Here is a 21009-nt window from a genome sequence, read left to right as displayed (position 1 = left end):
ACTGTTCATAATTTTGATTTGAAATGTGCACCTATAAACTCCTGCAAATATTAGATATTTGGTGGCCTGATCATCTGACAATAAATTCTAAATTAATTTATCATCATCGTAAATTCTTTTGATTATTTGAATTAGTGTTAGTTTCTGTACTCACTTCTGCAATTTCATACTCTTGGTTGGCCTCTTAGGGACTTCACTATCATGTATGTTTGTATCTTAACTATGTAATTGTTTTCATGCACTTTCAACTTTTACTTTTTCTCAAACATTTTGCAGATTTGCGATAAAGGAAAAATACCCAATGAACAGGGCACGAACTCATGAAGGAGCACCATCTCTAGAAAAACTTCAGTCAGTATTTGCATCAGCCAAAGAGGGTGATAATCTAAAAAAGATATTGAACACAAACCTTGGTAAGTATTACATAAATGTGGTAATGATTCTATAATGAGGGTGTTGGTAGGAACTATCAGTTCCAAAATTTTGTTATATGTTTATGTGAAAGAAATATAATTTTGACAAGTTTCAGACACTTGCAAAGATTTTTGCAATTTAATAGTGTTTCACATTACATATTTCATAATAAATTAGTGTTATGATTTACAGTTACTGTAAATAAGTAACATATCCTGTCATATTAGTTCTCTTATTTATTTGGATTGCGTATTGTTTGCTTTTATCATAAATTAATGCTACTCTCAAATTTTCTTTGTGACTATAACCTGAAAAATGCTAAGGAGAAACAGTAAAACTTGTACCAACTTTTTGCCATCATAATAGATATCTCATTTTTGGTTATAAATCACTTACATTCCAAAAAACTACTGGTAATATTTGAAGCATATCAAACTAGTAAATTTAAAGAGAATCAGCAAACTCAGTATAAAGGTATTTGTTTTTTGTTGTGTTAAATACTGTTCCAGGCATAAGTTGTTTGTTGACTGATATGTAAAATATTGTACCAGTTATAATGCAGCCCCAGTGTGTTTGCTGTTCTCAGGCAGGAGATGAGTTGGTTGCTGTTTGTGAGCAGCTAGAAATCGCCCTGACTTCCTATCATGCAACTTTCTGGCAGATTAAAACTGTGTGCCGGACCGAGACTCGAACTCGGGACCTTTGCCTTTCGCGGGCAAGTGCTCTACCAACTGAGCTACCCAAGCACGACTCACGCCCCGTCCTCACAGCTTTAATTCCGCCAGTACCTCGTCTCCTACCTTCCAGACATGCAGTTTAGAGACTGTTGTGAATGGGTGTGTTGGTAGTGAAAATGGCAACATTAAGTTTCTCAATAAGATCCTGAATGTGGGCTTTCCACAACAGTCTTCTGTGATCTGGACACCTAGAAATTTGAACTGTTCAGTTTCACTAAGCACATGACCATTCTGTGAAATTAAAACATCGGGTTTTGTTGAATTGTGTGTTAGAAACTGTAAAAACTGGGTCTTATTATGATTTAGCATTAGTTTATTTTCTACAGGCTATGAACTTATGTCCTGAACAGCACTATTTGAAACAGTACCATTGTTGTGCCCAACATCCTTTACTACCAAGCTAGTGTCATCGGCAAACAGAAATAGTTTAGAATCACCTGTAATACTAGAGGGCATATCATTTATATAAATAAGGAAGAGGAGTTGCCCCAGCACTGATCTCGGGGGCACCCCCCCCCCCCCCCCCCCCATTTGACTGTGCCCCACTCAGACCTCACATAATAGCCATTCTCAACACTGTGAATAATGACCTTTTGCTGTCTGTTGTTAAAGTAAGAGGCAAACCAATTGTGAGTTACTCCCCGTATTCTACAATGGTCCAACAACAAGATGCTTAGCATTTGAAACCTTTTGTTTAATCCACCCAGTACCTCACAGAGAAAAGAGAATATAGCATTTTCAATTGTTAAACCACTTTTAAAACCGAACTGTACAGTTGATAGCAAATTATGTGACATAAAATGATCGATTATCCTAACATACACAGCCTTTAGCAAACACTGATGGCATAGAAATAGGTCTAAAATTGTCTACATTATCCCTTTTTCCCTTTTTATAAAGCAGCTTTACTACTGTGTACTTTAGTTGTTCAGGAAACTGACCATTCTTAAAGGAAAAATTACAAATATGGTCAAGTAAGGGCAAACATGTGCAGCATAGTACTTTAATATTCTGCTAGGCTCTCCATCATATGAATGAGAGTCTGTAGTCTCCAGTGATTTAATTATTGACGCAGTCTCCTCCTTTTTTGTATCAAAGAGGAGTATTTCAGACATCAATCTCAGAAAGGCTTTTCCAAGAGAGTTGTACGATTTCCTGTAGAAACAAAGTTTTTGTTTAATTCACCAGCAATGCTCAGAAAGTGATTGTTAAATACTATACATGTATCTGACTTATCAGTAACAGAAATATATTTACTACAAGCTGACTTTATATCGCCGGCCAGGGTGGCCGAGTGGTTCTAGGCGCTTCAGTCTGGAACAGCGCGACCACCACGGTCGCAGGTTCGAATCCTGCCTCGGGCGTGGATGTGTGTGATGTCCTAAGGTTAGTTAGCTTTAAGTAGCTCTAAGTTCTAGGGGACTGATGACCTGAGATGTTAAGTCTCATAGTGCTCAGAGCCATTTGAACCATTTTTGACTTAATATCGTCAACTTTGTGGTGCAGACCAGACACTTCCCCCACGACTGACCATACAGCCATAAGTTTCCTAATCGTATTGTAATCATTGGAAGAGACTTTAATCATGCAATGATCAATTGAGATTATTATAATTTTGTTAGTGGTGGGTATGACAGGACATCCTGTGGAACAGTACTAAATGCCTTAAGAAAACTACCTATTACAGGTAGTTCCGAACCCCACTCATGATGGAAATATAGTAAATCTAATGGCAACAAACAGACCTGACCTCTTAGCAGAAGTCCACATCGAAACTGTTATCAGTGATGGTGAGTCAGTTGTAGCTACAATGAATACCACAGTACAAAGGGGCAACTAAAACAAACAGAAATGTGTATATTTTCAGCAAACTAGACCGAGAAGCAGAAATGTCATATCTCACTGAGGGACTTGAAACTTTTAGCTTATGACAGGAGCTTGTAGAGGAACTATGGCTCAAAAGGGGGGGGGGGGGGGGGATCAAGGTCATTAGTAGAAACGGAGCCCGGAGCCGGAGCCCAACCTTAGATTCAGTAAAGATGGAGAAGGAAATCAGCCACGTCTTCTCAAAGAAACCATCCCAGCATTTACCATAAGTGATTTAGAGAAATCGTGGGAAGCCTAAATCAGGATGGCTGGATGTGGGTTTGAACTGTCATCTTCCCGAACATGAGTCCAGTGAGCTACCCACTGCACTACCCTGCTTAAAGAAACAGAAACTACTGCATAATAGATATAAAACAAAACATAGAGCAGTAGCTAGACAGATGGTGAATGAAATGCATGTGGCAGCCAAGGGAACAATGTGTGAAACTTTCAATGACTTCTGTATACATTAGTGTCAAAAGATCTTCCACAAGAACCAAAGAAATTCTGCACATATGTAAAGGCTGCTAGTTGCTCCAAATTTAGTGTCCAGTCACTCATGGACAAGGTAGTAACTCAAAATTGAGAGCAGTAAAGCAAAAGTAGAAATGCTTAACATTTTTTTTAAATGTTCCTTTACAAAGGAAAACCCAGGAGTACTGCTGCAGATTAATTCTCGTGCCACTAAAAGGTGAATGAAATAGAAATTAGTGTCAGTGAGAAATATCTGAAATCATAAAAACTGAACAAAGCCCCAAAGCCCGATGGACGCCCTATTGGATATTACACCCAATTTGCAGCTGAGTTAGCCCCTTTGTTAACTATGATCTACTGTAAATCCTTCAAACAGAAAACCATGCTCAGTTGCTGGAAGAAAGCACAGGTCACACTTGCCTATAAGAAGGGTAGCAGAAGGGATCAAATATCCTTGACATCCGTTTGTTGTTGAATCTTAGAACATATTCTGAACTAAAACAAAATGAGAAATATCAGACAGAATGACCTCCATGCCAACCAGCATGGTTTTCAAAAGTATAGGTCATGTGTAACCCAACTCATGTTTTTCTAACATGATTTCCTGAAAGTCATCAATCAAGGAAGTCAGGTAGATGCAGAGTTTCTCAGTTTCCGAAAATCATTTGACTTAGTACCACACCAACACTGATTATCAAAAGTGCGATAGTATGGGGTATCAAATGAAACTTGTGATTGGTTTGAGCATTTATTGGTAGGATGCAGCATGTTATCCTGGATGGAGGGTCACCGACAGATGTTGACGTAACTGTCCCCAGGGATGTGTGTTGGGTCCCCCTGCTGTTCGTGTTGTATATTATTGATCTTGTGGACAATATTAATAGTAACGCCAGACTTCTCGCAGATGATGCAGTTATCTACAATGAAATGCAGTCTGAATGAAATGGTACAGATATTCATTCAGATTTTGATAAGATTTCAAAGAGCTGCAAAGATTGGCAACTTGCTTTAAATATTCAGAAATGTAAAATTCTCCATTTCAGAAAATAAAAGAAACATGGTATCCTAAGAATGTAGTATGTGAGTCGCAGTTGGAATCTTTAAACTCATTCAAATACCTGGGTATAACACTTTATAGGGATATGAAATGGAATTAGCATGTAGGCTCAGTCTTCCGTAAAGCAGGTATCAAACTTCAGTTTATTGATAGAATATTACGGAAATGCAATCAGTCTATAAAGGAAAACTAAACTCCGTCTGAACAGGCCATGAAGGCCCAATGGTACCGGCCAGCCGGTGTGCCATTCCCTCAGCACACAGGTGTCACTGGATGCGGATATGGGATGGGGGGGGGGGGGAGTGGGCACGTGGTCACGTGGTCAGCATACTGCTCTCCTAGCTGTATGTCAGTTTACGAGACTGGAGCCACTACTTCTCAATCAAGTAGTTCTTCAGTTTGCCTCACAAGTGTTGAGTGCACCCCACTTGCCATCAGCTCTAGGCAGACCAGATGGTCACCCATCGAAGTGCTAGCCCAGCCCAACAGCACTTAACTTCAGTGATCCGACAGCAAGGTCGTAGGCAATTTATACACAAGATTGCTTACAAACCACTCGTGTGACCCACGATAGACTATTGCTCAAGTATGTGGGACCTGTACCAAATAGTACTAGCAGGGGATTTTGAATGTATACAGAAAAGGGCATCACAGGTTTGTTTGACCTGCAAGAGAGTGTCATAGAGATGATGAAGAAAGTGAACTGGCAGGCTCTTGAAGATGGATGGAAACTATCCCGAACAAAATTTCAAGAATTTGCTTTAAATGAGTAGGAATATACTACAACCCTCTCCATATCACTCCCATAGGGACCATGAGGAAAAGATTGGATTACTTACGGCATATACAGTCGTCGAACAATGATTCTTTCTGTGCTCCAAATGTGAATGGAATGGGAAAAAGCCCTAAAAACTAGTAAAGAGGGACATAACCTCTGCCATGCACTTCACAGTGTGTGGATATAGTTGTAGATGGCAATATTTGCAGAAACTAACTTCATTTCCTTTTTGTGACCATTAAAGTAAACATAACATGAGATTGAACTGGGGAAGGTGATAAACCAAATGAAAACCCATCTTCTAGTGCAGTGCTCAGATATTATCTTCAATTTATGCAATGTTAGTGGTGATATTCACCCTAGCTTTTGTTATTCAGCTGCCTTGTGATGGTTGTGCATTGGCACATTCAGTATTGATAGAAAGTGTTGTTGACAGTGTTCACTATGTGTATGATATCCATATGACTTTTCTTTCTAGAGGTTTTTGTGTGTCATGTAAGTTGTACTGAATAATAGGAAATTTAAAACATCTGTGAGACTTGCTTCTGCTCTTACAACCCAGTATTAAGTGGCTCACCAACACATACTGGTCTGTTAGCAGAGAACAAGGTGACACATAGGCTAGGGCACTGGATTGACATTTGGAAGGAGCAGTGTTAACACCATGGCCATTTGATTATTTAGATTTAGGTTTTCCTGGGTTTACTTAAACTGATGTAGGTGAATTCAGCATATTTCTTTGGAAAACAGCCTTGCCGATTACCTCCCAATTCGTTCTTATCTGAGATTGTGTGTCATCTGTAGAAGACTGCACAACATTAAAACGTAGTCTTTTTTCCTTTTTAGCCTGTTACCTTCCACTTGGTTTTAATTGATGCTCCTCTTTGTTCGTGGTTTCTCTTCCACAGCATTTCTGCCCCCAGTGTTCTGTAAGGATTCTGCATTATAAATCTCTCCCTCCCTCCATGCGTGTGTGGAGGAGGGACGCTGCGCATTATAATCTGCTATTTTATCCCTTTTTTAACCCTAATTTCTTTTTATGTCCTTTTTACCCCTAACTATCTATCAATGTTCCCCAAATTTTTACAGTTTTCTATTGTTTTTATTTCTACCTGTCTGCCTCCATAGCCAAGTGGTCACTGTGACAGACTGTCTTGTGGGGGACCCAAATTTGATTCCTAGTACTGCCAGGGATTTTTCCTTTGTGAAAGGACTGGACTGGGCTGAACTTAGCCTCGTGATGCCAATTGAGGCCCTACCTGATTGAGAGGTAACAGCCCACCTTTTTTTTCCTATCTTCTTGAACTACAGACCTTCCCACATCCAATTAACAGTCTCTGCACCATGTCAAGCCACACATTCAGGGATATATGGCATATACAAGTGGAGATGCAATGTCTCCGTATCCTGTACTTCTCTCCCAACCCTCCTGAGTGAGCCAACAGAAAGAATCAAATTTATTTCAAATGGTTCATCTGCATAGAGGCTTACAGATTTGGGCATTCCAACAGATGTACCCTGGATGTTATACAAATTTAGCTCCATTGCTATCAGTGTCATTGTGAAGCAGAAATACAAAACACAAAAAAATATTAAAGCTCACTCATCCACTTGGTTAGTCTAAAACATGCTGTAAAGTATACTGACATCAGGCATCCTTCTCATTCATTATACCGTACTTCTGCTCCATATGTAGATCAGAACTATTCACAGAGAGGTGATAGCATGAGATTTGCTGTCCAAAAGCTCCTTGCTAATAGAACAATACGTGTTGGTGAACCAGTTCACATCTCGTAAATTCGAATGCTAAAAGTGCATATATACCCTCACAAAATTTGTCATTAGCACTTCTGTCAAGGCAGTTTGCAGTACCACGTAGGAAATTATGTCCAGTCTTCAGTGCATCAGCAAATTGTGTTACAGAAGTAAATTGTGCAGCTGCAGCTATCTGGCTACGTACTTGTTAAAGTGATAGTAAAAATAATTTAAAAGTAATAATTTCACATCACTTTAGCTCGATAGATGTATTCAGTACCTGTATAGAAGTTAAAATTAAATACATTTGCATGTTTCTCAAAGTAAGTTTGATCTTGTCATTAAGACAATTCCTGTGTCAGTCTTTTCTTTGATAATAGAATCCATATGATTGAAGTAGTGTTTGTTTGAACTATAACTTTCAAAATAATCATCATGTATTTGTTTAGAATATGGACCAGCAGTCATTGAGCATGTACTACTTAGAGGTGGCTTTCCCAGTGGATGTAAATTTGGGAAAAATTTCAGTGTGACAGAGGATTTGCCAAAGCTTTGTGAAGCACTCACTGAAGCTGAAAAGCTTATGGAAAATGCTGCTAGGCAAGTTTCAAAGGTAGAACTGATTTTTCATTCTTGCTTTGATTATTTTGAATTCACAGAATTTTCAAAATTTGTTTTTCCATGAAGTGGTGTTTCTATATGTATTATTTACAACTGTGCAGGGATACATTCTTCAAAAGAAAGAAAAACGTCCACTACCAGATGGAGGCGAAGAGGACTTTTTTACAAATATAGAATTTCATCCAGTGATATTTGAGCAGCATAGTAATCAGCTGCATAAGGAATTTCCTACCTTTGATGCTGCAGTTGATGAATTTTTCTCTACACTGGAAGGTCAAAAGATTGATATGAAAGCTTTGCAGATGGTGAGAATGTTGTCTGAATCTTATTAGTGTTTTTTGAAATTATTTAAGTTTGCACAATAAACATGAAACAATTTGTTGATGCTATAACCCTGTATGTAAATACTTGGCTAAGTACAGTTGTACCAGGTCCCCAACACACTACACTTCAAATATTTTACAAATGGCATTTGCACAGGCTAGCCACCAGAGGCGTCCTGTGTGGGCCACTTGACTTGTGCACACAGCACATCATCTGCTACACCATCTACCGGAGGTCTCCTCTTTATAAGCACAGTGCAGCAGGCACTCGTTCTTATATTGTGTTCACACTTATTGTCAGCAACTGCTTGTATCAGTACTGTGATTGTTTCTGTGTTTGTATTCTGAGCTGCAGTTTGCTTGTAAGTGGAAGAAGAATAAACTTAGATTCTTTGTGGTCATGCTGTTGTTTGTGACTTACAGTATGATAATGTTGATAGGAGAATATGACTGCATACCTTACCATGAAGTAAGCTGGGTATTATGTGAATACTGTTAAATTTTATGCACTGTTCTGAGGTTGAGTATTTAAGAAATTCATAGTTATATTGATACTCATAGTGCTCTTTTGAACCCCAAAGCAAATTGGTATATCTGATGCAGGTTGGTAATTGTGTGAGTGTATTATTCTGTCTTTATGTTTCTACTTTAATTCTCTTGCAACTTTTTTTTTTTAATGTATATTATTGTTCACAGTAATTGATACACCACTTCTGTACCCCCGTTACCCACTCCTGCTGACGTGACTACTTAGGCCAATAGGAGAGAGTTGGAGAGAACGGTGACTGTGTGTGTGTGTGTGTGTGTGTGTGTGTGTGTGTGTGTGTGTGTGTGTAGGTGGGGGGGGGGGGGGGGGGATTTTTTTTATTTCTTCTGACAAAGGACTTTAGAACCTTCTCCTAAAGCTAAACATCCAATAATCTACTATTAAATGTGCCTGTCTACTGCTCAGTGCTACCTCTATGTGCTGAGTAATATTCTATCCTAATTCATCACAAGTTATTCCTCCTTGGGTTTCCATTGTTTTATTTTGCCTAGTAGTTTCTCTACCATCTTACAACCCAGTACTCTTTCCCTTTATTTCTGTTCGCTGTTCTGTTACATTACTCATTGTCTGTCTTTTATTAGTTGTAATTTTTAAGACAGTTCTAAGTGTTTTTTATCCTCCACTATAAATCCCTGCTCCTGCCATCTGTGGCAATACTGATCCTGCATTATTGCCTCACTTGTGGAATCCCTCCCAAATAGCCTTACCACAAAATTACCCAGCTCCATCTGCAATCCATCCTTCCATGATGACCACAACCTTTTTAAATTCCATCAGACTATAACCCTCACCAACCTGGTCATGCAAAACCAATTACTAGAACCCAGCCTTCTTGCACTACCCCTGCTCCATCTGTAAAATCCTCCTCTGATCACTGCCTCCATCCAACCTCCCTCACACTCCTTCATAGTCACCAAATGCTGTGTTACTGACCTCCTACATTTGCCACACTCTCAGAAACTTCTTCCTGTCACACTACAAAACCCAGAGCCCAAACTGATCCATAAACAATTATGAACCTGTCTTCCAAAAGCCTAAGTATCAGTCCTTTCCAAAGGCCTCAACCTTTTCTGCCCCTGCTCCAAAGTCCAATCATAATGGGCATATTAAAGATCCTCTCTTCTTCTCCTGATCTCTGCAATGGAAACACTTTTCCGTCACCAATCCTACCATTCAGATTCGTCCCAAAACCAGCCCTGCTGTAATCAGTTTATTCCATCAGCCAACTGTGATCCACCCTGCTGCCACTGAACCATCAATTGATAACTTTCCAGAATTTCCAAACCTCAAATATTACCTTGTCATCATTCCCCCAAAACCCTCAACATGAAAACTAGCCTCACACCCACAGAAAGAACCACAATCCACCACATTAAAACTTATTACAACCTTACAATCCTTCCTGCTAACAAAGGCTCCACCACTGTTGCGAACTGCAGGGATTACATAGTTGAGCCCCCCTGCGGGTTCGGGGGTAAGAATAGGCCCGCGGTATTCCTGCCTGTCGTAAGAGGCGACTAAAAGGAGTCTCAAACGTTTTGGCCTTAATGTGATGGTCCCAATTAGGGTTGGACCTCCATTTTTCCAAATTCCACAGAAGTACGAGCCTTTTGGGGAAGGACACCTTACGTGGTGCACCATCAGTCCTCTGTGCCCTACGACCTTGGCACTCTTGATCGTCTTGGCGTCGTACCTGCACCCTCCATCCCTCATTTTGGGCATAGACGCCTGATGTATTGTGTAAGTACCGCCCTTAGTGCGTCACCACCAGCACCCACGATCACTATGGACTACCCATGGCACCCAAAATCCAGCACGGTAGCCAGCCCGTTGTGGTGGGGTCGTCATGTCCCCTCTAGGTTGTAGCCCCCTGACAACACAGGGATCGTACTGCCGATGCCTGAGTTGACACCTCCCCACGTAAGCCAAGGAGTAGATGCTCGTCTCTCTGGGGCATCGTGACTCCCGGCAACGGCCATCCTGCCAGGTGGCCTTTGCTGTGGCTGGGTGGCGCCCGTGGGGAGAGCCCCTGGTCGGAGTGGGTGGCATCGGGGCGGATGCCCCGCAATGAAGCGGGTGAAATCTCAATCTGGTGGTCGTCCGACTGCCACTGTCTCTAAGCGTGGTAAGGTGGAATTTAATGCTGTGACATATAACCCGAAGTCGTTCCCTTCCCTAGCCACACCATGGGAGGAACGTAGGGCTGCAGACAGACAGGAGCCGTATTCGCCACGATACCTTGTATGCAGCAGAACTGATGGGGATTCGTTTTTGGGGACTAAGCCTCTTTTCTTCGTGCACAATCTCGAAGATAAGTTTGGGGAAGTGGCGTCTCTTTCCAAAATGGGGAGCGGGGCCATTTTGATACAAGCAGCTTCATCTGCGCAGTCCCAGGCGTTACTCGCCTGTGAGAAGCTCGGTGACATCCCCGTTACTGTCACTCCCCATAAGTCCTTAAATTTGGTCCAGGGGATTATTTTTCATAAAGATCTTCTGCTACAGTCTGATGACGAGCTCCGTGAGAACCTGGCACGACGAGGTGTACACTTTGTCCGTCGTGTCTTTAGGGGGCCGAAGGATAATAGGGTCGCTACCGGTGCTTTCATCCTGGCCTTTGAGGGCGACTGCTTGCCTGAGAAAGTCAAGGTCATGATATACCGGTGCGATGTCAAGCCGTATGTCCTGCCCCCTATGCGATGCTTCCAGTGCTGGAAATTCGGACACATGTCCTCCAGGTGCACTTCCAGCCCCACGTGTCGTGATTGTGGACAACCTCCACATCCTAATGCTCCATGTGCTCCGCCTCCCACCTGCGTTAACTGTGGGGAGCATCATTCTCCCTGCTCACCAGACTGTACAGTCTATCAACGAGAGCGGAAGATACAAGAAATTAAGACCTTGGACCGTTTAAGTTACCAAGAGGCAAAGAAGAAATTGGAACGACTCACCCCTACACCTCTGTTGAGGAGTTATGCTACCGTCACACTGCCGCCACCAGCTCCTGCACAGACTACCTTCTCTGTTGGCCCACAGAGAAATCAAGTAACGTCTGCCCCACCGTTGGGACAAGCCGCTCTCTCTTCCACTGCTCCCAAAACACCGAGTTTGGGAGCAGTGCGCCCCAAGCAACCGGGGACGTTAGTCCCCAACTCTCAGCCGGAGCGGCGACAGCCCTCTCCAGCTCCTCAGCCGGGGAAGCGACAGCTGTCTCCGGCTGCTCAGCCGGAGACGCAACAGCCTCCTCCGGCCTCACTTGTTCGGAAGGGATCCCTTGGGGGAGTCCCTTCCAAGGACTTCCCCAGTGCCTCACAAGACACTAGCCAGTGGCTGAAGAAGCCACCAGCTGCTGGTCGAAGGGCTTCACACTCTTCCTCTGTTCCTGATAATGCATCAGGAAAGGCCTCCCAGCATGCCAACCCTCCTCCCAAAGACAAGAGAGAGAAGAGGAAGCTCTCCAAGAAGAATAAGGACCCAGTGGTTCCCGCACCAACGCTCCCTGTCAGCTCGGCCTCTGAGGACGAGGTCGAGCTCTTTGCGTCCCCTGATGACCTGGATCTCGCCGTCTCCTCGGAAACGATGGCCGTAGTGACGTCCGTCGCTCAGTTGGTGGCAGCATGTGACCCTGCCAAGTAATTTGCCTTTTCAGTGCCTGAATGCCCCTACCAGACACGCTTTGCACAATCCTCCAGTGGAATTGTGGCGGTTATTTTAGCCATCTCCCTGAGCTACGGCAGCTTCTAAGCCTGACACCTGCTTTCTGCATTGCCCTCCAGGAAACCTGGTTCCCGGCAATGCGGACCCCTGTCCTTCGTGGATACAGGGGCTATTACTGCAACCGTAGCACTTACAATTGTGTGTCAGGTGGAGCCTGCGTGTATGTCCTTACCTCTGTATATAGTGCTCCTGTGCACCTTCGAACATCATTGGAAGCTGTGGCTGTCCGTGTAAGGACTACCCAAGACATAACCGTCTGCAGTGTCTATCTCCCTCCAGGTGGTACAGTCTCCCTGACCGAATTGGCTGCACTTGTCGCCCAACTCCCCACGCCTTTCCTTCTCCTGGGGGATTTTAACGCCCACAATCCCCTGTGGGGTGGAACGAAGGTTACTGGCCGAGGCAGGGAGGTCGAGAATCTCATCTCCCAACTCGACCTCTGCCTCTTAAACACTGGCGCTGCCACACATTTCAGTGTGGGGCATGGCACGTTCTCGGCCATAGATCTGTCGTTGTGCAGCCCAGGGCTTGTACCATCGGTCCACTGGAGAGTCCACGAGGACTTGTGTGGTAGTGACCATTTTCCGATCTTCCTTTCACTACCACAGCGTCGCTCCCTTGCGCGCTCGCCTAGATGGGCATTTAGCAAGGCAAACTGGGACACGTTCTCCTCTGCTGCCACTGTTGACTCTCTCCCCCATGGTACCATCGATGTGGCTGTTGAGACACTGACTGCAGCGATTGTTTCCACTGCGGAACGTACCATTCCTCGTTCGTTAGGCTGCCCCCGGCGAAAGTCGGTGCCTTGGTGGTCTCCAGAGGTCGCTGACGCCATTAAAGAACGTCGGCGGGCGCTTCAGCGACATAAGCGGCACCCGTCTTTGGAGAACCTCATTTTATTCAAACGTCTCCGTGCTCAGGTACGGAGGCTTATCAAACGGCGGAAACAGGAGTGTTGGCAGAGGTACATTTCCGACATTGGTTCCCGTACTTCCCCCACCCAGGTGTGGCTGAAGATTCGGCGCATCTTTGGATTGCAGTACTCTACAGGTGTCACAGGGCTTACTATAAATGGGGCGCTATCCACCGATGCCGATGCAATCGCCGAGCATTTCGCACAGCACTATGTTCGGGCCTCTGCGTCGGGGAATTACCCGCCTGCGTTTCGCGCGCTCAAACGCCGGGAGGAATGCAAACGGCTTTCTTTTGCTTCTCGCTGCCCTGAGGCGTATAACACCCCATTTAGTTTGTGGGAACTCCAAAGCGCCCTGGCAGAGTGCCCCGATACAGCCTCTGGGCCAGATGGCGTCCACAATCGGATGCTCAAACACCTGTCCCCGGACTGTCAGCGATGTGTTCTTGCCATCTTCAACCGCCTATGGGGTGATGGTGTCTTTCCGTCGCAGTGGCGAGAAAGTACCATCATTCCGGTGCTGAAGCCTGGTAAGGACCCGCTTACTGTGGATAGTTATCGGCCCATCAGCTTAACAAATACTCTGTGTAAGCTGCTGGAACGCATGGTGAGTCGACGGCTGTGTTGGCTGCTCGAGTCTCGGGGTCTTCTGGCTCCATGCCAGAGCGGCTTCCGTCAGGGCCGTTCCACCGCCGATACTTTGGTCTTCCTTGAGTCTGCAATCCGCACTGCTTTTTCCAGGCGCCAACACCTCGTCTCCGTCTTTTTCGACCTCTCCAGAGCATATGACACGACGTGGCGGCACCATATTCTCGCCACGTTGCACGGGTGGGGTCTCCGGGGCTCTCTCCCCATTTTTATTCAGAATTTTTTATCTGTTCGGACATTCCGCGTTTTAATTGGCACATCCCATAGTTCACTTCATATCCAGGAGAACGGCGTTCCACAGGGCTCTGTATTGAGCGTGCCACTTTTCCTTGTGGCCATTAATGGCCTTGCAGCAGCAGTAGAGTCGTCTGTCTCACCCACGTTATATGCTGACGATTTCTGCATCTTTTTCAGCTCCTCCACCATTGGTGTTGCAGAACGTCGGTTGCAGGGAGCCATACGCAAGGCGCAGGCGTGGGCCCTAGCCCATGGGTTTCAGTTTTCTCCTGCGAAGACTTGTGTTATGCACTTTTGTCGGCGTCGCACTGTCCATCCCCACCCTGAGCTCTATCTTCAGGATGCTAAGCTCAGGGTTGTTGACACTTACCGTTTTCTGGGATTGCTATTCGATGCCCGGCTTACTTGGCTTCCACATATTCGTGAGCTCAAGCGTCAGTGCTGGCAGCATCTGAATGCCCTCCGCTGCCTCAGCAACACAACTTGGGGTGCAGACCGTAACACGCTGCTGCAGCTCTACAAAGCCCTTGTGCTGTCCCGACTGGATTATGGGAGTGTGGCGTATGGCTCAGCGTCGCCCTCAGCGTTGCAACTGCTGGACCCCGTTCACCACTGTGGGGTTCGACAGGCGACAGGAGCATTCCGCACCAGTCCTGTTAATAGCCTACTTGCTGAGGCTGGGGTTCCTCCGCTCCACATTCGGCGTCAACAACTCTTAGCCAACTATGCTGCCCATGTCCGTTGTTCTCCCCATCACCCTAACTACCGTCTCCTTTTCGCCGATGCGGCAGTCCATCTTCCACGCCGGCGGCCACGATCAGGCCACGCAATTGGGATCCGTGTTCGGTCACTCCTTAGTGAACTCGAGTCTTTGCCTCTTCCATCTACTTTTCAGGTCCGCCCACATACACCACCTTGGTGTATCCGTCGGCCGCAGCTTCAGCTGGACCTCTCCCAATGGCAAAAAGATTCAGTTCCTCCTGCAGTCTTGCGCCGCCAATTTCTTGCTCTCCTCGACGCATCCCGTGACTCGGAGGTTATCTATACCGATGGCTCGATGGTTGATGGCCGTGTGGGGTACGCTTACGCTCATGCGGACTATGTCGACCAGCGCTCCTTGCCGGACGGCTGCAGTGTTTACACCGCAGAGCTAACAGCTATTTTTCGTGCCCTTGAGCGTGTTCGTACCAGCACTGGCGAATCTTTTGTCATTTGCAGTGACTCTCTCAGTAGTCTCCAGGCTCTTGACCAGTGCTACCCACGCCATCCCATTGTTGTTGCCATCCAGGAGTCCGTTCATGCTCTTGAACAACGTGGCCGTTCAGTGGTGTTGATATGGACCCCGGGACACGTTGGGATCGCGGGAAACGAACTCGCCGACAAGTTAGCCAAAGAGGCTACCCGCAAACTGCCATTGGAAATCGGCCTCCCGGAAACTGATCTCAGAACCGTTTTGCACCGTCGGGTCTTTGGGTTGTGGGGAGACGAATGGCGCACTCTGTCTGCACCCAACAAGCTGCGGCAGGTAAAGGAGACAACGACTGTGTGGGGTTCCTCCATGCGGGCCTCTCGCAGGGATTCTGTTGTTCTGTGTAGGCTCCGCATTGGCCACTCTTGGCTGACGCATGGTCATCTGCTGCGTCGAGAGGACCCCCCTCATTGTCGCTGTGGTGCAAATATGACGGTGGCCCATATATTGTTGGACTGTCCTCTTTTAACAGCCCTCAGGCGAACTTTTAATCTCCAGGGTGCTTTATCACCTCTTTTAGGTGACAATGTCTCTATGGCAGATCGGGTTTTAAGTTTTATTCGCGCAAGTGGCTTTTATAGGTCCATTTAACTTTTGTAACATCACCCTCTTTTGAGCTGTCTCTTTTAGTTAGTTTTGTGTTGTAATTCGACTCCACCCTACACTGTTAGGCTGGAGGTTTTAACGTGTTGCAGTGTGGCTGGCTCATCCTATTATTTTCGTGATCGGCCAGCCACAGTCCTCTGCTGTGCAGCTTTCGTTCCTTCTGCCTTTGTTCTCTATGTTGTTTTTGTTGCTGTGCTCTGTTTTCCGTGTTGTCTTACAATGGACCATGGGGCTTTTCTCCCCCTGGAGTTTTTCTTTTAGTGCTTCGCTTGACTGGTGGATAGTTTCCCTGTGCTCTGTGTTTTTATGAAACAAGGGACCTTTGTAGTTTGGTCCCTTTAATCTTTAACCCAACCAACCAACATAGTTGAGGACCCACATCAGCTGTTGGACAGATCCACCTACGTGCCCTCCTATAGTGGCCCCATTCCGGAAATCCAGCATAATATCCAGTCCCTCTTCAAAACTGTAAGTCCCCTCTCCCATGATTTTCTCCCACTCCTCATCCCTGCTCTCATGCTTCCTAAAATACACAAACCCAACCACCCAGCATACCCCATTACAGATGGGTAGTACCCCTACAGAGAGAATCTTTGTGTTGTGGATCAGCACCTTCAGCCTATTAACTATAGCCATTCTGCTGTATAAAAGATACCAACAATTTACTGTACTGACTCTCCACAGTTCCTGTTCCTTTACCACTTGGCACTCTGCTCACCACTCTCTATGCCCCCTCCTGGTTCTACGGAAGAGTGTTGAAAACTATGTGGAATGATAAGGTAGAGAAATGAAGTAGTACTCCAGAGAATTGGCGAGGAAAGGAATATATGGAAAAAACTGGCAAGAAGGTTAGTAGGTACAGAATAACTTCCATCGTACGAGAGGGAACTGTAGAGGGTAAAAACTGTAGAGGAAGATAGAAAATCCAGCAAATAATTGAGGAAGTGTTGCATGGCCTCACCACCATTGAACACTATCTTTCTCAGTGCCCGACAGAGTCCAAACCAACTTGCTGGTCATCATGGCCAGCTATGTCTTCACCCATAATTACTTCTTCCTTGAAGGCATCACCTACAAACATTTGGGAACCCGCTTGACACCATCCTGTCCCAACTTATTTATGGACCATTTAGAGGAAACCTTCCTAGCCACACAGAATCCCAGACCCCCACACATGCTTCGGGCACACTGATATGTTCATTATCTGCACCTAGGGCAAGGATGGCCTATCCATATTCCTCCAAAATCTCAGTACCTTCTCTCCCAGTCATTTCACCTGGGCCTTGTCAGCTTAATAATCCACCTTTCTCACTGTCGATATACATGTTTCGGAGGGCTCCATCTATACCGCTATCCACATCAAACTTAACAACCACCTACAATACCTCCTTTTCGACAAATTCTAACAATTCCACGCCAAGAAGACCCTTCCATACAGCCCCACCCATCATCATCAATGACCAGTCACAAAGGCAAAGGAGTACCCCTTCATGACTTGGCGTCACCCAGGGCTGGAGCAACTGAATCACATTCTCTGCTAGTGTTTTGACTACCTCTCTTTGTGCCCCGAAATGAGGCATGTGCTCCCACAGTGTTGTTCTGCCATGCACTGTGAACCTACACAGTATTCTGGTTCTGGTCCATCCCTGTTTCATTCTTCCTGCCAACCCCTTTAACTATGGCCCTTGTCCTTACAAAAGACCGAAATACAAGACCTTAGCAATACATCCTCACACTACCATCTATTACATTCCTGTCCTAGAAATTTCCTACAAGGCAAAGTCACTTGTGAAAGCAGGCACTTAGTCTACCAACTTATCTGCAGACACTGTGCAGTTTTCTCTTGGACATGAAGAAGAGGCTGTGTGTTCTCATGAATGGCCAATGCCAAACAGTGGCAAAAAAACAGCTTGACCACCAGTTGCCGAGCATGCCATGCAACACGATGTGGTTGAGTTCAATGACTGCATCACATCTGAAGCCATCACCTTTTCTAAATGGCAGGAGTTCTCTCTGGAATGTATCCTTTGTTCCCATGACCCCCTGGCCTCAACCTTCGCAAATGATGATAGAGTTTAGGCTCATTCTGTGCACCTAAATCGCATATTCTGCAACAGTCAGCGAACATTCAGTATTATTCTGAGCAGTCTGCTCAAATGAAGCCAGTGCAAGCATTAAGCTTGATAATTGAGAGTTACATTGTGAATTTTTATTCCATTTGTAGCAACTTGTCATTGCTGATGGTGATAGTAAGTGACAAATTGTACATAAGTAAGCAAGAGATGTAATTTGGAAGATACATGCTTTCTTCAAGTGCAAAGCATTTGTATTTGTGTACTGCAACTGTCATTTGTAGCTGGCAACACTGTATCCCCATCTGTGCCTTGGCCTGTGTAAACCACCATTGTTTGTGAAACTGGCTATAGTCCCTCTTCTCCACTCTGCCAGCCTCTATCCCCTTCCCTGCTTCTGCTTCAGCCTTAATCAAGCCTCCTATTCACCTCCCCCCCCCCCCTCCCACCCCAGTGCACCTCCATTGCCCTTCTCCCTTCCTCCTTCTCTGCTTGTCTTTTCTGCTCCCCCCCCCCCCCCCTGCCCCCTCCATAGCCAAGCACAGCCTCATGATGCTGAAACTAACAGCTTACTATCCTGCCCCAATCACGTTACCTCTTCCCTGCATGCTCCTACAGGCAGCACTGTGCGCGTGCGTGCATGTGTTCATCTGACAAAAGACTTTGTGTCAAAGCCAAATAACATCCAAAGCCTATTTTCAAATATGTTTGTCACTACTCGGCGCCTCATCAGTGTGGTTGGTAATAATCTGTCCCAATTCATATTAAAAGTTGATTAAGGAAGGACTATTCATGTTTACTAAACTTCTAATCAGCATTGTCTAGGATATAGATAACATTGCTGACACATCCCTCCTGTCCCTTCCCCCCTCCCCCCACCCAACCCCATACCATCACACACCCCCACTGCTATTCTTTCCAGTTTTTGCAATATTCTGAAAGTTTAGATTTTTTTATTCCATAGGGTCATTATAACAAAGTCATATTATAACAGATTGTATAAAAACATTAGATGAAAAACGATGTAATACACTTAATATATAATACACCAAATGCAAATTGCTGATAATGAGTAAGGAATGGAAATGTGACACCCATAGCTTGTCATAAAGAACCATTGCAGTATTTAGGAAAACTAAATTTGGGTTGGGTGGATCAGGTAACAATTCTGAGTCACTGCTGTATGTATGATCCTTCTGAAATCTCAGTTAAATAAATCTTAAGAATCCCTGCAGACAATAGAAGGGGTATGGCAGGGGAAAACCATGTAATTGTCCTTGAAAATACAAGGTTTCTTTCTGACTATCTTCAGTTCTTTGCAAAAACCTCATAAAATACTTTTCAGAGTAATAGAGAAGAGAGTGTTACTCACAGGTAGATGATTTCTGTGTCTTGTGTTCACTGAGTGCCGCAGCTGCTTGTTAAATAGTGGTTTACACCACGTTTTTCATAAAGGAAGACTGTTGATGGCATTGTTTTTGAGGAGGCTGCAAACAACATAAGTGGGAACTTCCTGGCAGATTAAAACTGTGACCGAGTGAGGTGGCGCAGTGGTTAGCACACTGGACTCGCATTCGGGAGGACAACGGTTCAATCCCGCCTCCGGCCATCCTGATTTAGGTTTTCCGTGATTTCCCTAAATCGCTTCAGGCAAATGCCGGGATGGTTCCTTTGAAAGGGCACGGCCAATTTCCTTCCCCATCCTTCCCTCACCAGAGCTTGCACTCCGTCTCTAATGACCTCGTTGTCGATGGGACGTTAAACACTAATCACCTCCTCCTCCTTAAAACTGTGTGTCGGACCGAGACTTGAACTCGGGACCTTTGCCTTTCGCGGGCAAGTGCTCTGCCAACTGAGCTACCCAAGCATGGCCCAGGACTTGTCTTCACAGCTTTACTTCCGCCAGTACCTCATCTCCTATTTTGCGAACTTTCTTCCAGGAGTACTAGTTCTGCAAGATTCGCAGGAGAGCTTATGTGAAGTTTGGAAGGTAGGAGATGAGTTAGTGGTAGAAGTAAAGCTGTGACAATGGGTCGTGAGTCGTGCTTGGGTAGCTCAGTTGGCAGAGCACTTGCCCGCAAAGGCAAAGGTCCCAAGTTCGATTCTTGGTCCAGAACACAGTTTTAATTTGCCAGGAAGTTTCATATCAGAACACACACTGCTGCAGAGTGAAAATTTTGTTCTGGAACATAAGTGGGATCTGTTTTTTGGTTTTATGCTAACACCTTTCCATGTTAAGTAGGAGACAGAGTTGATAAGTGCTTTACATTATGGAAACTGAAATTTCTTCTGCAAGGAACAGCTGTCTGTAGTGTCTGTAATGGAGCAGAACTCACTTTCATGTAACTCACTACAAACCAGCACAGAACATTGTGTTCAATAATTACGCTTTGTCAGCCTCATTTACACTATACTACTGTTGAATAATTTGGTGGCAGTAATGCTTATGGTCCAAAGTCTTTTTAATTTTTTACTCCAGAAAGAAGGAATGCAAAAAAGTGAGTAGATGGTGCATACTATGTTAATAAATTGTGCTGTAAATGCAACACACTTTCTCATTTGAGCTTAAAATTTATGAGGGTATCAATTGCAGGAGCGAGAAGCTATGAAGAAACTAGCAAATGTAAGAAAGGACCATGATCAGAGACTTCAAGCGCTTGAGCAAACACAAGAACTTGATAAGCAGCGGGCTGAGCTGATAACCCGCAACCAACAGTTGGTTGATGATGCTATCATGGCTATTCGTGCCGCACTGGCCAATCAGATGTCGTGGCCAGACATACAGGCCATGGTAACAGAACTCCAAAACCGTCAGCATCCTGTTGCATGTGCAATTAAAGGACTCAAACTTCAAATTAATCATATCACACTGCATCTCAGGTAAACTAAAAATATTTCAATATATTTATTGTTTTTCTGTTACTGTTGAATATGGTCCATAAAAATTAAACATTTTGCCAGTGAACTTTTTTTAAATATCTGTTCTAATGTCCTTTAA

General features: G+C 44.8%; 1 protein-coding gene across 1 annotated transcript in view; it reads left to right on the top strand.

Moving 5' to 3' along the window:
• Nucleotides 1–21009, top strand: part of LOC124550949 (nuclear export mediator factor NEMF) — a 78794-nt gene that overhangs the window by 22571 nt on the left and 35214 nt on the right. The window contains exons 4-7 of the mRNA XM_047125764.1: nucleotides 277–413; nucleotides 7531–7694; nucleotides 7804–8007; nucleotides 20605–20891. Coding sequence (XP_046981720.1) covers nucleotides 277–413; nucleotides 7531–7694; nucleotides 7804–8007; nucleotides 20605–20891 — 792 coding nt within the window. The remainder of the gene's footprint in view (nucleotides 1–276; nucleotides 414–7530; nucleotides 7695–7803; nucleotides 8008–20604; nucleotides 20892–21009) is intronic.

The sequence above is a fragment of the Schistocerca americana genome, chromosome 1, assembly GCF_021461395.2.
Source record: "Schistocerca americana isolate TAMUIC-IGC-003095 chromosome 1, iqSchAmer2.1, whole genome shotgun sequence".
NCBI lineage: Eukaryota > Metazoa > Arthropoda > Insecta > Orthoptera > Acrididae > Schistocerca > Schistocerca americana.
This window is presented reverse-complemented; position numbering and strand designations above follow the sequence as displayed.